The 16,042-nt window shown below is 38.6% G+C and overlaps 1 protein-coding gene across 2 annotated transcripts in view; it reads left to right on the top strand.

Moving 5' to 3' along the window:
• The window catches only part of PDCD6IP (programmed cell death 6 interacting protein), a 93,865-nt gene extending 82,143 nt beyond the window's left edge, over positions 1–11,722 (top strand). For both annotated transcript variants that reach the window (XM_036073688.2, XM_036073689.2), the window contains exons 17-18: positions 7,015–7,205; positions 8,126–11,722. In XM_036073688.2, coding sequence (XP_035929581.1) covers positions 7,015–7,205; positions 8,126–8,300 — 366 coding nt within the window. In that variant the 3' untranslated portion in view covers positions 8,301–11,722. The remainder of the gene's footprint in view (positions 1–7,014; positions 7,206–8,125) is intronic.
• The last annotated feature ends 4,320 nt before the right edge of the window (positions 11,723–16,042 follow it).

The following is a 16,042-nucleotide window of genomic DNA, read 5'->3' as shown; positions in this document are numbered from 1 at the left end:
GGTGGGGCAATGCCGCCTCCAGCAAAGACATTTGGGAACCATGGCAACAGGCCTCTTCCCCCCCCCCCCCCCGGGAAGATCAGCAAGAACAGCCAGCCAAGACAAAGTTTACTGATCAATGAGAACAGCAGAACACCAGCGCTAGGGGAATACTGCACACAGAATTCATGGCTTTTTTACCATGATTCTTCAGTCTTTCAAAGTTAATTTTTTAAATTTTCTTTATTTTTTTTTCTATTTTTTTAAAAATTTTTCTTTTTCCCTTTTTTAACCAACATCTTATCAATTCCTTTTTTTAAAATTTTTAAAAAATTTTATTTTTAGATTCATAGTCTATCCCTTCATTGTAGTTTACCTTATTTTTTGTATATATATAAGTTCTCTCTTTAAAATTTTGGGATACAGTGTCTTCTAACAGACCAAAATATACCTTAAATCTCTGGTGTATGGCTATGTTCTAGTCTCCTGCCTGATCACATTCTCTCCCCTTTTTTATTTTTTTTGTTTTTTAAAAATTTTTCTTCTTTCTTTATTCAACCAACTTCTTATCAATTCTTTTTATAAAATCTTTTATCATTTCCATCTTTACAGTCATATTCCATCCCTTCATCGTATTTACCCTTATTTTTGTACATATATAAGTTTTTCTTTCCTTAAAATTTTGGGAGGCAGTTTCTTCTAAAAGACCAAAATACACCCAATATCTAGTGTGTGGTGGCTCTGATCTATTCACCAGCCTGATCATATTCTTTTTTTTTTTTCCTTTCTCCCCCCCCCCCCCCCCGCCTGCCCCCCCGGTTTTGGGTCTCTTCTGTTTAGTGTATATTTTTCTGGGGTCATTGTTACACTCTTAGCATTTTGTTCTCTCATTCATCTATTCTTCTCTGGACCAAATGACAAGACAGAAAAACTGACCTCAAAAAAAAGAACAAGAGGCAGTACCGACTGCCAGGGACCTTATCAATACGGACATTAGTAAGATGTTGGAACTAGAGTTCAGAATGATTATAAAGATACTAGCTGGGCTTGAAAAAAGCATGGAAGATACTAGGGATAGTATGGAAAAAAGCATGGAAGATACTAGGGATACCCTTTCTGGAGAAATAAAAGAACTAAAATCTAACCAAGTTGAAATCAAAAAGGCTACTGAGCTGCAATCAAAAATGGAGGCTCTAACTGCTAGGATAAATGAGGCAGAAGAGGGAATTAGTGATATAGAAGACCAAATGATGGAGAATAAAGAACCTGAGAAAAGAGAGATAACTACTGGATCACGAGGGCAGAATTCGAGAGGTAAGTGATACCATAAGACGAAACAGTATTAGAATAATTGGGATCCCAGAAGAAGAAAGAGAGGGGCAGAAGGTATATTGGAGCAAATTATAATGGAGAACTTCCCTAATTTGGGGAAGGAAACAGGCATCAAAATCTAGGAGGCACAGGGAACCCCCCTCAAAATCAGTACAAATAGGTCAACACCCGACATCTAATAGTAAAACTTACGAGTCTCAGAGACAAAGAGAAAATCCTGAAAGCAGCTCTGGAGAAGAGATCTGTAACCTACAATGGTAGAAGCATTAGATTGGCAACAGACCTATCCACAGAGACCTGGCAGGCCAGAAAGGACTGGCAAGATATATTCAGAGCACTAAATGAGAAAAATATGCAGCCAAGAATACTATATCCAGCTAGGCTGTCATTGAAAATAGAAGGAGAGTTAAAAAGCTTCTAGGACAAACAGAAACTAAAGGAATTTGCAAACACGAAACCAGCCCTACAAGAAATATTGAAAGGGGTCCTCTAAGCAAAGAGAGAGCCTAAAAGTAACATAGACCAGAAAGGAACACAGACAATATACAGTAACAGTCCACCTTACAGGCAATACAATGGCACTAAATTCCTATCTTTCAATAGTTACCCTGAATGTAATGGGTTAAATGCCCCAATCAAAAGACACGGGGTATCCGATTGGATAAAAAAACAAGACCCATTGATATGCTGTCTGCAAGAGACTCATTTTAGACCCAAAGACACCCCCAGATTGAAAGTGAGGGGGTGGAAGACTATTTACCATGCTAATGGACACCAAAAGAAAGCTGGGGTGGCAATCCTTATATGAGACAAATTAGATTTTAAACCAAAGACTATAATAAGAAAAGAGGAAGGGCACTATATCCTACTTAAAGGGTCTATCCAACAAGAAGATCTAACAATTGTAAATATCTATGCCTCTAACACGGGAGCAGCCAGTCATATAAGCCAATTAATAACAAAATCAAAGAAACACATCGACAACAATACAATAATAGTAGGGGACTTTAACACCCCCTTCATGGAAACGGACAGATCATCTAAGCAAAAGATCAACAAGGAAATAAAGGCTTTAAATGACACACTGGACCAGATGGGACTTCACAGACATATTCAGAACATTCCATCCCAAAGCAACAGAATACACATTCTTCTCTAGTGCCCATAGAACATTGTCCAGAATAGATCACATCCTAGGTCACAAATCAGGTCTCAACCGGCACCAAAAGACTGGGATCATTCCCTGCATATTTTCGGACCACAATGCTTTGAAACTAGAACTCAATCACAAGAGGAAAGTTGGAAAGAATTACGTGGAGGCTGAAGAGCATCCTACTAAAGAGTGAATGGGTCAACCAGGAAATTAAAGAAGAATTAAAAAAATTCATGGAAACCAATGAAAATGAAAACACAACTGTTCAAAATCTTTGGGATGCAGCAAAGGCGGTCCTAAGAGGAAAGTATATAGCAATACAAGCCTTTCTCAAGACAAAAGAAAGGTTTCAAATACACAACCTAACCCTACACCTAAAGGAGCTGGAGAAAGAACAGCAAATAAAGCTTAAGCCCAGCAGGAGAAGAGAAATAATAAAGAGCAGAGCACAAATCAATGAAATAGATACCAAAAGAACAGTAGAACAGATCAACGAAACTAGAAGCTGGTTCTTTGAAAGAATTAATAAGATTGATAAACCCCTGGCCAGACTTAGCAAAAAGAAAAGAGAAACCACCCAAATAAATAAAATCATGCATGAAAGAGGAGAGATCACAACCAACACCAAAGAAATATAAACAACTATAAGAACATATCATGAGCAACTATATGCCAACAAATTAGACAATCTGGAAGAAATGGATGCATTCCTAGAGACCTATAAACTACCAAAACTGAACCAGGAAGAAATAGAAAACCTGAACAGACCCATCACCAGTAAGGAAATGGAAGCAGTCATCAAAAATCTCCCAACAAACAAGAGCCCAGGCCCAGATGGCTTCCCAGGGGAATTCTACCAAACATTTAAAGAAGAATTAATACCTATGCTTCTGAAACTGTTCCAAAAAATAGAAATGGAAGGAAAACTTCCAAACTCATTTTATGAGGCCAGCATTACCTTGATCCCAAAACCAAAGACCCCATCAAAAAGGAGAACTACAGACCAATATCCCTGATGAACATGGGTGCAAAAATTCTCACCAAAATACTAGCCAATAGGATCCAACAGTACATTAAAAGTATTATTCATCACGACCAAGTGCACGATTTATTCCTGGGCTGCAAGGCTGGTTCAACATCCGCAAATCAATCAATGTGATACAATACATTAATAAAAGAAAGAACAAGAACCATATGATCCTCTCAATAGACGCAGAAAAAGCATTTGACAAAGTACAGCATCCTTTCTTGATTAAAACTCTTCATAGTGTAGGGATAGAGGGTACATACCTCAATATCATAAAAGCCATCTATGAAAAACCCACAGTGAGTATCATTCTCAGTGGGTAAGAACTGAGAGCTTTTCCCCTAAGGTCAGGAACATGGCAGGGATGTCCACTATCACTACTGCTATTCCACACAGTATTAGAAGTCCTAGCCACAGCAATCAGACAACAAAAAGAAATAAAAGGCATCCGAATCGGCAGAGAAGAAGTCAAACTCTCACTCTTTGCAGATCATATGATACTTTATGTGGAAAACCCAAAAGACTCCACCCCAAAACTGCTAGAACTCATACAGGAATTCAGTCAAGTGGCAGGATATAAAATCAATCCACAGAAATCAGTGGCATTTCTATACACCAACAACAAAACAGAAGAAAGAGCAATTAAGGAGTCGATCCCATTTACAATTGCACCCAAAACCATAAGATACCTAGGAATAAATCTAACCAAAGAGGCAAAGGATCTGTACTCAGAAAACTATAGAATACTCATGAAAGAAATTGAGGAAGACACAAAGAAATGGAAAAACGTTCCGTGCTCATGGATTGGAAGAACAAATATTGTGAAAATGTCTATGCTGCCTAGAGCAATCTACACATTTAATGCAATCCCTATCAGAATACCATCAACTTTTTTCGAAGAGATGGAACAAATCATCCTAAAATTTGTATGGAACCAGAAAAGACCCCGAATAGCCAGAGGAATGTTGAAAAAGAAAAGCAAAGCTGATGGCATCACAGTTCCGGACTTCCAGCTCTATTACAAAGCTGTCATCATCAAGACAGTATGGTACTGGCACAAAAACAGACACATAGATCAATGGAACAGAATAGAGAGCCCAGAAATGGACCCTCAACTCTATGGTGAACTAATCTTTGACAAAGCAGGAAAGAATGTCCAATGGAAAAAAGGCAGTCTCTTCAACAAATGGTGTTGGGAAAATTGGACAGCCACATGTAGAAGAATGAAACTGGACCATTTCATTACACCACACACAAAAGTAGACTCAAAGTGGATGAAAGACCTAAATGTGAGACAGGAATCCATCAAAATCGTAGAGGAGAACACAGGCAGCAACCTCTTCGACCTCAGCCACAGCAACTTCTTCCTAGAAACATTGCCAAAGGCAAGGGAAATAAGGGCAAAAATGAACTATTGGGACTTCATCAAGATAAAAAGCTTTTGCACAGCAAAGGAAACAGTCAACAAAACCAAAAGACAACCGACAGAATGGGAGAAGATATTTGCAAATGACATATCAGATAAAGGGCTAGTATCCAAAATTTATAAAGAACTTATCAAACTGCACACCCAAAGAACAAATGATCCAGTCATGAAATGAGCGGAAGACATGAACAGACATTTTTCCAAAGACTTCCAAATGGCCAACAGACACATGAAAAAGTGCTCCACATCGCTCGGCATCAGGGAAATCCAAATCTAAACCTCAGTGAGATACCACCTCACACCAGTCGGAATGGCTAAAATTAATAAGTCAGGAAACGACAGATGTTGGTGAGGATGCAGAGAAAGGGGAACCTTTCTACACTGTTGGTGGGAATGCAAGCTGGTGCAGCCACTCTGGAAAACAGTATGGAGGTTCCTCAAAAAGTTGAAAATAGAGCTCCCCTACGACCCAGCAATTGCACTACTGGGTATTTACCACAAAGATACAAATTTAGTGATCTGAAGGGGTATGTGCACCCCATTGTTTATAGCAGCAATGTCCACAATAGCCAAATAATGGAAAGAGCCACGAAGTCCATCAACAGATGAATGGATAAAGAAGATGTGGGGTGTGTGTATATATATATATATATATATATATATATATATATATATATATATATGGCAATATTATGCAGCCATAAAAAAACACAAAATCTTGCCATTTGCAATGACGTGGATGGAACCTAGAGGGTATTATGCTAAGCGAAATAGGTCAGTCAGAGAAAGACAATTATCATATGATCTCACTGATATGAGGAATTTGAGAAACAAGACAGAGGATCATAGGGGAAGGGAGGAAAAAATGAAACAAGATGAAACCAGATAGGGAGTCAAAGCATAAGACACTCTTAATCAGTAAACAAACTGAGGGTTGCTGGATGTGGTGGCTGGGTGATGGACATTGGGGAGGGTATGTGCTACGGTGAGCGCTGTGAATTGTGTTAAGAGTGATGAATCACAGACCTGTACCTCTGAAACAAATAATACATTATATGTTTTTAAAAAAAAAAGTAGGAAGGGAAAAATGAAGGGGGGGAAATCGGAGGGGGAGACAAACCATGAGAGACTGTGGACTCTGAGAAACAAACTGAGGGTTCTAGAGGGGAGGGTGTGTGGGGGGATGGGTTTGCCCGGTGATGGGTATTAAGGAGGGCACGTATTGCATGGAGCACTGGGTGTTACACAGAAACAATGAATCATGGAACACTACATCAAAAACTAATGTTGTAATGTATGGTGGCTAACAGAACATAATAAAATAAAATTAGAAAAATAAAAGAGAGGAAAGATTCATAATAATAATGCAATACATGAACCTCGATTGGATCTTGGTTCATAAAAACTCCTTTAAGGGCTTTTTTTGGTGATAAATAGGGAAACTTGAATATGGAGTGGATACTCAATGACATTAGGAAATAATTGTTTATTTCCTTAGGGTGAAGTGGTATTGTGATTATGTAGGAGAGTATTAGGACTTGTATGCTACAGTCTTTCGGGCTGGTGTCATGAAGTTTGCAATTGCCTCTCACATGGTTCTGCAAATATTTAGATAGATAAATATATGGATATAGCTATATAGATAAAGCAGATATGGTCAAATGTTAATAAATACTGAATTTAATTGGTAAATATGTGCTTGTTTATTATACTATTCTCATAAGTTTTCAGGTATTTGGAAATGTTTGCATAAAATGTGTTGTGGCCAGGAGAGATCACAGTAGTAAACTGTACCTGACTTGCTCCTTCCTCCCTTCTCAAATGTCTAACCATTGATGGGAGCAGTAATGAGCTACAGTAAATGATTAAGTATTAGGCGTCAGGAATAGAGCAGTAGCTGTGCAGTTTCCATGAATTGGAGAATTATTCCTCAACTATGATACATTTCTAGAGCAATAAGTCAGCATTTAAAAATGGAAATTAGAAATATATTTGGTTGAATTGTAGAGTTTCTCATATGCCCTCATTTATTTTAACTGACAGTAATTTGACAGAAACACGAAACATTTTGTAGTCAATGTTGACTTTTTCTTACAGCCTGCTAAGCCCCAACCCCCAGCCCGGCCTCCACCTCCTGTGCTTCCAGCAAATCGAGCTCCTTCTGCTACTGCTCCAGCTGCCGTGGGGACTGGCACCGCCCCGCCTGCTCCGTCACACGCTCCTGGTTCAGCAGTGCCCCCCCCCCAGGCCCAGGGACCCCCATATCCTACCTATCCAGGATATCCCGGGTAAGGCTGCAACTGAATATCTGAATGAATTGGCTAATGTTTCTAGCTCCGGTTATCCTTTTAAAAACAGGGTCACCCTTTCTCTGAATGGAGGTGTCATGAATGAATAAGCTACATTGTCAGCTTACACAGAAATGAAAATAATGTTATAGGTACTTATTTGAGCAATTGAATGGCTATTTCCCGGCTTATTTATGTTTTTAGTTTTTGATGCTGGGTTCATCTTAAATAGATCTCGTCTGTATGGAATGTAGAGTGTGTTTCCTTGGTCTTCTTTATTTTGGTGATAAACGGATAGGCATTTTTCTGAACTTAGCAAGACTGATAAGGCCTTGTTTATGTACCTGTACTTTGAAATATTGGCATTCTGACAGACTGTTGAACACGACTCTAATTATGGCATGTGCTTTCTTAAAGAACAGCTTTCTTTGTGATAATTTTTAATCTTAAAAATCGAGACATTTGACTACCTCTTAAGATGTGCTCCAAAGTTTGCTTTGTAAGTACATTCCATTTTCCAAATATTAAAACTTCGTTAACGGTGAATTTATGTGCGTTAACAGTGAGTATTGAATCTTGTGAATTAGGAATGTACTTAGTACATTAAAATGAAAGGTCTCCATTTTTATTCCTTGTTAATAGTTGAATATTTAGTCTTATTTCTGTCAACAGTATTATTTTCTGGATAGTATTAAACACTCAATATTCTTTTATCTCAAATATTAACAGGATAGGAACACTTTTTTCTAATAAGTACCTGGAAATAGCTGTTTTTTCCTCTCTACTGTTCTCTGCTAGACTGAGAAAGAGAGAAAAATGACTTTCTTGAAAAAACTTGGTTTTAGAATAATTGTTACGTTTCATTTTCCAGTATTTGACTTACCAATGCTTTTTTTGTTTGTTTGTTTTCTTTTCATCAGGTATTGCCAAATGCCCATGCCCATGGGCTATAATCCTTACGCATACGGCCAGTATAATATGCCATATCCGCCAGTGTATCACCAGAGCCCTGGACAGGCTCCATACCCAGGACCCCAGCAGCCTTCATACCCCTTCCCTCAGCCCCCACAGCAGTCTTACTATCCACAGCAGTAATATGTCAGCTCAGAAGCTCAGCTGGTTCAGTTCAAAGGGAAAGAAGTACCAACCCTGCAATAAGTGTACTAAACTCTATGCTCTGGTTAATATAACGTACTCTGTTGTACTGAACACAGTGTATAATTTCTGTCTGTGGCTGAAAGCTAAAAACTGTGCCCCAGTTCTACATTTGATTGCACACTGAGAGATGCTGCTGTTGCAGTATAAACACTATAATAGGTATACTAGGATTTGAAATAAATTACATTTCAGTTCATAAAAGTTGAAAATGAGAAATTAAACCCACAAGTGAAACGTTTGAAATTATTATACTTATGTCTACATAAGACGTGGTTGGGATATCAGATAATTATAATGATGGTTTAAGTACTGATATTCAAGAAAACTAAGTTTTCTTTCTCTTTTGGTTTATCAGTTTGGTTTAATTTCCATTATACTATTTTGCATAATCAAAGCATTGTAAATCTTATAATTTAAAAATAAATTACTTAAGAACAGTTGTCATTGTTATGTTTTGTCATTGATTCTCATTACTGTCTAATTTCTTTCTGGTATTAGTCTCTCATTTTATATGTACGTAAGTTAAACAGATAACTGTGTTTAAGTGCATGATTAGTGCAAGTTTTAATAGGTTTTTAGGAAAACCAAAAGAATAGTACCGTAATTTATCTTTCATATGCTGATTAGTAAATTAATTTTGACATTTATTTTGAAAAGTCCTATAATGTGGAAGAAACACAATTGCTACCAAAGATTCTTCAAATAAATATACAAATAAATATGTATATTTAAAGTTTTATTATTAGCCTCTCCAAGAAATTGATACAAATTCTGATAATCCCTTTTTTTCATAAACTGGTTAAAATAAATACGTATCATTGATAGTACTGTCTAATGTAATGGAATCGTTTAAAGAAAATTTACTGTACCCTTCTATTCCTTTTTTCCACCTTACTGTCTTAACTTAGTAACATTTAATGCACAATGTATATGAATAGATCTAAGCCCTTTCATTTTTATGCTCCTAAAAAATTAGACTATTTTATAATTCAGGGAGCATACAAAACAGTTGTTGGGAGCATATGCCAATTCTGGAGTAGGCTGTATATTTAATATTAAGCTCTGCTGTTAGGATAATTAATCACTGTATAAACCTCAGTAAAAAGAGTGAGACATGCGTCATGGAGTGAGTAAATGAGAAAGGAATGAGTTGTCTAATAGTGGGATCTGTTTTGTGTGAGGTTCATTTCTGAACACATCAGGCATATGAGCAGATTTCCAATGAATCTGTTTATATTTATTTTTTAAGTTTTGATGCTCACCTTTTCTTGCATTATTGTTACATTTAAATGATACTGTCATTTGGTCCACTGTTCTTTTCATTGACAGTTTGGGTTTATATTTTAAATGTTGGACTGAAGGTGTGAATGTAAAAGGGAGTGCATTGGTTAAAAAAATACATGTACATTAAAAAAATCTTACTCTGTTGTTGTATGTAGAAAACATGAAGGCATGTTACTTTAATATAAATGACCTTTCCATGGAATATTGAAATTGGTTTAAAGTCCAATAGTTAAAAAAACCTTGGCAAAAGTAGTTTTTCACATATCATAACTAAATTTTATTAATGTGGAATCATCAAAATATGACATAGGCTTGTTTGACTCTTATGTAAAAGGCATTAAAGTTCTACATTCTTATTATTCATGGTATCCTATACTAACATGAGGTACGCAGTGAGAGTTAAGGGTATTCCACATTGCTAGTTTATTCTTAATGCAGAAAAAAAAAACAACAAATTGGCCTGAATATTCTCTTGGGGAAAGAAGGCACTAAGAAGAGTAAGAGCATCACAGGGGCAAAAGAGGTTACAAGGCCACTTAGCCCACTCCCTGTGCTAAGCTAGGCCTGCTCCCAGAGAGCCACAGGAAAATTGTTCAGAAACTGTTAGAAAGGAGGCTCCAAAGCCCCAAGTGGCAGCCTCTTCCAGCAAGCCTGACTCGCTCAAAGCCTTTTTTTATGCAGTAATGCAGACCCATTCCTTTGGTCAGTTCACTCATCCTTTGGGTAATTGAGGATGCTCTTTTTGGTCGCCCGTGTCTGGGTACAGATGACCAAATTTCTGCAGCCCTTCATTGCTGGGGCTGTCTTCATAGTCTTTCTAATTTCATTAGGGTAGCTCATGAAAAGAAGTTTCTGTTACATCTATTTTGCATTCTAACAAACAAGGAAGCCCCACTGGGATTATTTTTGTTACCAAACTTTTTTGTCCTTCGCTTAACTTCCTGTATTCCACAAAATACCCTAAAAAGTTGTTTTGGACAATGCTATTTTTCTAGAGGTAGGAAAGTGTCAACTCTGGTTCAGGTATGTTGTTACCTATGTTTATAATTGGGCTTTTTGATTATTTTCCTAAACTAAAGAAACCATTCCCAGACCATTTATGTTTGGGTTTGGAATACTGTTTTTAAATGGACTGCAAGTAATGAAGCTCTGCATGGAGGAGCTAGTCAGAAGTGGGGAAAAGCCTCACTTCTCTTATTTCTTGTTCCTAATTGGAGACAAATGGCTTGACTTCTCAGTCTGGTGTAAAGTATTGGTCTACTCCTATGTCCTTTGGTCTTTATTCTCAGTTAAGAAAAACAGTCCTATGTCACTGCAAACCAGTCAATCTTTAGTGAGACATTCCTGTACCCATACCCCCAGCTTCTTTGCAATTTATAATCTCTCATTCCCCAAATGTAAGTAGTTACCAGAAAAAAAGAACAAGATTTCACAGAACCTTCTGTCCCTGACATTCTGTCCCAGTCAGCACCCTTTCTAGTTAAAACAGATTTTAAAAATGTTTTCCATTAGAGCTTTACAAAGTTTGCAAAAGTGCTTTATACACATTTTCTAATTTCATAAACATGATAAAATGCAGTTTGTTAAGTAGGTTTCAGTTTGCTAATGGGGACTTTTTTTCTTTTAATGATCAGTATATCTTGAAGAATCTTGCTACAACCTAGTGGCATCTCTTTCTCTTTGTAAACACTTCTGCAATTATTAGTTGATTCACAGTACAGTAGAACAGGATACAAAGTAGGGAAAAACTGCTATAGTGTTGCAATTACTAGTTTAAAAATAGACTGTAGAACTAAATGGTTGATTATAAGATTTACATGGAAGCGCTAAGAAGGAAAAATTATATTTTTAAAGAAAAAGAGAATATTCAGGCTTTATTTCTGGTATGAAGTTTATATTTTTAAAAAAAATCCTATATTATCACACCAGAGATTTTAGATTCTTTTCTGGTTACAGACATTGCTGGTAGTTGGATTATATTTTTATTGTATTCATTTCTCTTAGGGGGAAAATTGTAAAGCAACAAAAAGGTTCCAGATGAATGTATCCTAGAAATAAAAGTTGAAAGATTCTTACTTCCTTGGAGTATGAATTCTTATTTGAAGTGTTTATCCTTCAGCTTTATAGTTTCTGCAGTTTATTTGATAAATGGTGGTTTGGGAAATAAGAAAATACCACTTTGACTAAATGCATGAGACAGTGTTTAAATGTTTTCTTACAGCAGTCAGCCCCATACTTGATCATGGACGGACCATGTTTTTCATTACTTGTGATTTGCCCCAGTTCTTTAAGATGAGGAATCTTTTCAAGTAATTTTTTTTTGGGGGGTTAGTTTTTGGAAGTGTGTGGTGTGTTAGTTGGTTAGGAAAGGGGAGATGGTGAAATGTGTTCATCCTTTAAAACATGTATTTTCTTTCTCCTTCCATGTTTTAAGGTCAGATGCAACTGTTTTATTATGTAGCTCACAATGTACAATTTATCAAAAAATGAGTCAATGCTGTATGTCTTCCAAATTTGTTGAAGCTGAACAAGCTGGCTTCAAGAGTCGATCAATATAGTCTGGATCCCTATTATATAAATTTTAAATATATCAGTTGGGCATAGTTAAATCTCACTTTTGTTTTCACTTATCTGGCATATGGGTTGGAGAGCACAGAGTTCACACTAGGGGCTTGGACACCTAGATGTCTGCAGTGAGAGGCCAGTGGGGGGTCTCAGGGCCCCTGCCTGGTTTTGGGTTGTGCTGCAGCCTAAAGGGAAAGGAGCAGCTCCATGTGCTTGGGCGGCTTTAGCATTTACTACAGCATGGCACGTGGGGCTGGCTTAGGAACTGCGGGAAGCAGGCGGGTTCAACTTGCCCAGAGCCTGTGCACCGGAGAGCCTCAGGCCACTGCCAACCAATGTCCCCATTGGCTGACAGGCTTGCCTTTGTAGATAATCAGTCCAGGCACATCTAGGTGTCTGCCTTAGCATCTTGCCTACAAGGGACCCTGGCTTCTGTCAGTTCTGTGGCTCCCGATATTCTTCCTTCTTCTTGTTTAAAAGTTGCTTAGTCCCTTTCAACTAACGAACACCCAAGTGGTACAGGTGATTAGGCTCATGTCTGTTACCGTTTTATTTCTTCTTGAGTTTTCCTGTATTTTTAACTTTCTTTACATATTTTGAAGTCATGTGATTCATATTCATGTTAATTATGTCTATTGTGAACATGAAATGACTGTTCCTTTTCCACTTTGTAATATATTTTATATTTTGTTATTAAAATTGCCACCATGGTTTTCTTTTTGGATGCATTAGCAAAATTTCTGAATTGTGTGTACTTGCCTTAGTTTTAGGTGTTTAGATTTAGTTATTGAACCCAATCAGATTTTTTTTTTTTTTTGGATAATCTAATAGGAAAGTTTTATTTTCAACTTTGTTAAAATTACAATTATATGATCTTTTGATCATTTTGTGTGGTATATTTTGTCTTCTCTGTTTCCTTTTCTTGTCTTCCATTGCTTGGATTTGTTTTCTCTCTTCTAGTTATTTGGAACATTAATACTTTTATTTTTTTACCCCCCCATCCTTAGCCGAATAGTGTCTTTTTTAAAAAAGAAATATTTTTGTAAACAGGGTTTAGACTTATATTATTGTTAATGCACTATTATTCTTACCGTAGGCATCCTCTCTGGATTATAATAATTGGCCTTTGCTTGCAGTTTGTTTTTGTTTCTCTTCAGTTTTATATTACTCAATTGACAAAATATATAAACATGGAAGAGCTGGGTCTCCTCCCTTTTTCCTTCTTGGGGTGGCCTTTGAGCATTCAGGATGTGTGGTCTTGGCTCTCTTATGTCAAATCCCCTGGTGCCTCCAGTCTTGTGGCTTCTCTGATACCAGTTAAGCACCAGTGATCCCAGACAAGGGACCCCCCTGAAGGGCCAATGCCTTCTTTTTGTACCAGAACCTGGAAGAAGGAATAAAGAAGAACCTTCACCCCTTCAACCTTTACCACCCACCACAATAGACTGGGCTGCACAATGTGTTCTTTTAAAATTCAGTATACTTTTTGAATAAGTATACACACGTGTTATAAATTACAAAAGGTAAGAAAAGTCATCATGTGATAAAAAAGTGTCTCTTATCCAATTCCCTTCCTCGGAGACAGTCTCTGCTACCAGCATGCACAGAGTTCATTCAGATTGTCTTTAGGTTTATCAAGTCCCAGCAGCAGATGTGATGTGACCTTCTGTGGAAGGGATGCAGTGAACTGTGACAGTTGGATCTAAAACCAAAATCTGCCCTGGCTTTCCTTCTTTCATAAAGACCAAAGACTGCATTTTTAGCCGGAAATGTCACAGACTTCATTCGAAGTGCAGGTACACCTGGCATTATTTGCACTAATGACATGTGTTGAATGATCACTAATCTCTAATCCCACTATGCTTTATGAGTTTTCATAATTACCCAGAGTAGGTCTCGTAATTTTTGACAATATTTACATTTCAGACTGATACTTAGTTTTTCAGCAAGAAAACTTTTTAACATTGGATCACAGAAAATAAACTGCACCTAAGAGAGAGAACAGAGCATAAGCACATTTAATTTTACATCGTGGTAGGCAGAATAATGGCCTCTCAAACACGTCTTTGTCTTATTCCCCGGGACCCATGAGTGTATTAGGCTGCATAGCAGGAGAATTAGGGTTGTAGGTTGAAGGTTGCTACTCTGCTGACCTTAAAATAGGTAGTTTATCCTAAATTACTGGTGGTGGGTCCAGCGTCATCACAGGTTGCCTTAAAAGTGGGAGAGGGACACAGACAAGGGAGAAACGGACGGCAGCCTGAGAAGAACTCGGCTCCATTAACACCGCTGGCTTTGGAAATGGAGCCACGGGACCATGAGCCCAGGACAGCAGCGCCTCTAGAAATAGAGAAAGGGGCGGAAACAGACTCTCCCCTGGAGCCAGCAAAGGGAACACTGTTCCGCCAGCACCCCGCTTGTAGCTCAGTGGGACTTATTTTGGACTTCTGATCTCCAGAACTGTAAGATTATTAGTTTGTGTTGTTTTAAGTCACTAAATTTGTGGTCGTTCATTACAGCAGCAACATAAGGGGAATTATCCTCAGTTTGGTTTATTAACAGGTCGTTTCCTCGTCGGGCTCCCTGGGTTATACTGAATATATGACGTGCCCTAGCTCCTCTCGTGAGCAGAAAGGTGGAGACTTACAACACAGGACCTACAGGTCCAAGTGTCAAACGCCAAAAACAAAACGAACAACCTGGGTTTCTCACTTGCCTTTTAGCACACCTTGCAGTTGTTTGTTGAAAGGCAGACATGCTGTGTTGGGTAAGAGAAGCTGAGGTAAATAGACCTGTAGTGAGAGGGTTTATATTTTTCTGGCGAGGAGTTAGATTGTGTTTACTGCTTTCTGTAGGTTTGTAAGCTTCAGTTCCCTCTAATGTCCTTGTTTTTTGTTTCTTTTACTGTCTTGTGTTTCCCTAGGAACTCCTTCAGTAGAATCTGGGCCTCCCAGTCCTTCCGACTGTAGTCCTCTAATTATCCGGGGGCCGTGCAGCTGGGGTGGTCAGGCTGCAGGCAGAAGTGGGGGCTCTAACTCTTACCAGTGCCTCCCAGCGCCCCCCCACGCCTTACGAGACAGGAAGGCCAGAGGACACAGAACGGGGTATTGCCCGTTCCCCCAGCTGGTTCGGCTCTGATGAAGTGGCTCCCCCTGAGGGCAGGCAGAGAACAGCACAGTCCTTTGGTTCCTCTCCTTTTCCCCTGCTGGAAGTCAGGAGATTTTCTCCATCTTCCCCATGGAAACCTGGTGGGGCTCCTGGAGCCAAAACTCATGAAAGAGGGGGTCCATCCATCTAAGCCTGGACCCCCAGAAGTTTTTAACTCTTGCGCTAGTCCGCGCTCTGTTTCAGTGTTTCGTCCATTCCTGTTTATTTTCCTCCCAGATCCTGGGAAGCGGTGATTTCCAGCCTTTGCCTGTGTCTCCAGTTTGGGGCATGTCTGGGTGCCCTGTGACCTCAGTGCTCTGATGGCTCTAAAAAGAATGGTCAGTTTTCAGTTTGTTTGGCCTTTTTCTTGTGCGTGTGGAGTGGTCACATGTCAGAGCAGAAACCGGAGATCAAATGAACTTTTTGATATAAACTCAAGCCTGGGGTGCCTGGGTGCCTCAGTCGGTGAAGAGGCTGGTTCCTGATTTTGGCTCCGGTCATGATTTCAGGGTTCTGAGATTGAGCTTTGCATAGGGCTCTGCGCTCAGTAGATTGAGATCCTCTCCCTCTCCCTCTGCCTCTCCTCCCACTCGGGTGTGTGTGTGTGTGTGTGTGTGTGTGCGGGCGCACTCTTAAAAAAAAGAAAACTCAAGCCTTTCTTAAACTTAGAGAATGATCTCTCT

The sequence above is a fragment of the Halichoerus grypus genome, chromosome 1 (genome assembly GCF_964656455.1).
Source record: "Halichoerus grypus chromosome 1, mHalGry1.hap1.1, whole genome shotgun sequence".
In the NCBI taxonomy this organism is placed as follows: domain Eukaryota; kingdom Metazoa; phylum Chordata; class Mammalia; order Carnivora; family Phocidae; genus Halichoerus; species Halichoerus grypus.
Note: the sequence above shows the minus strand (reverse complement) of the source record. Positions and strands in the feature narration are given on the sequence as shown.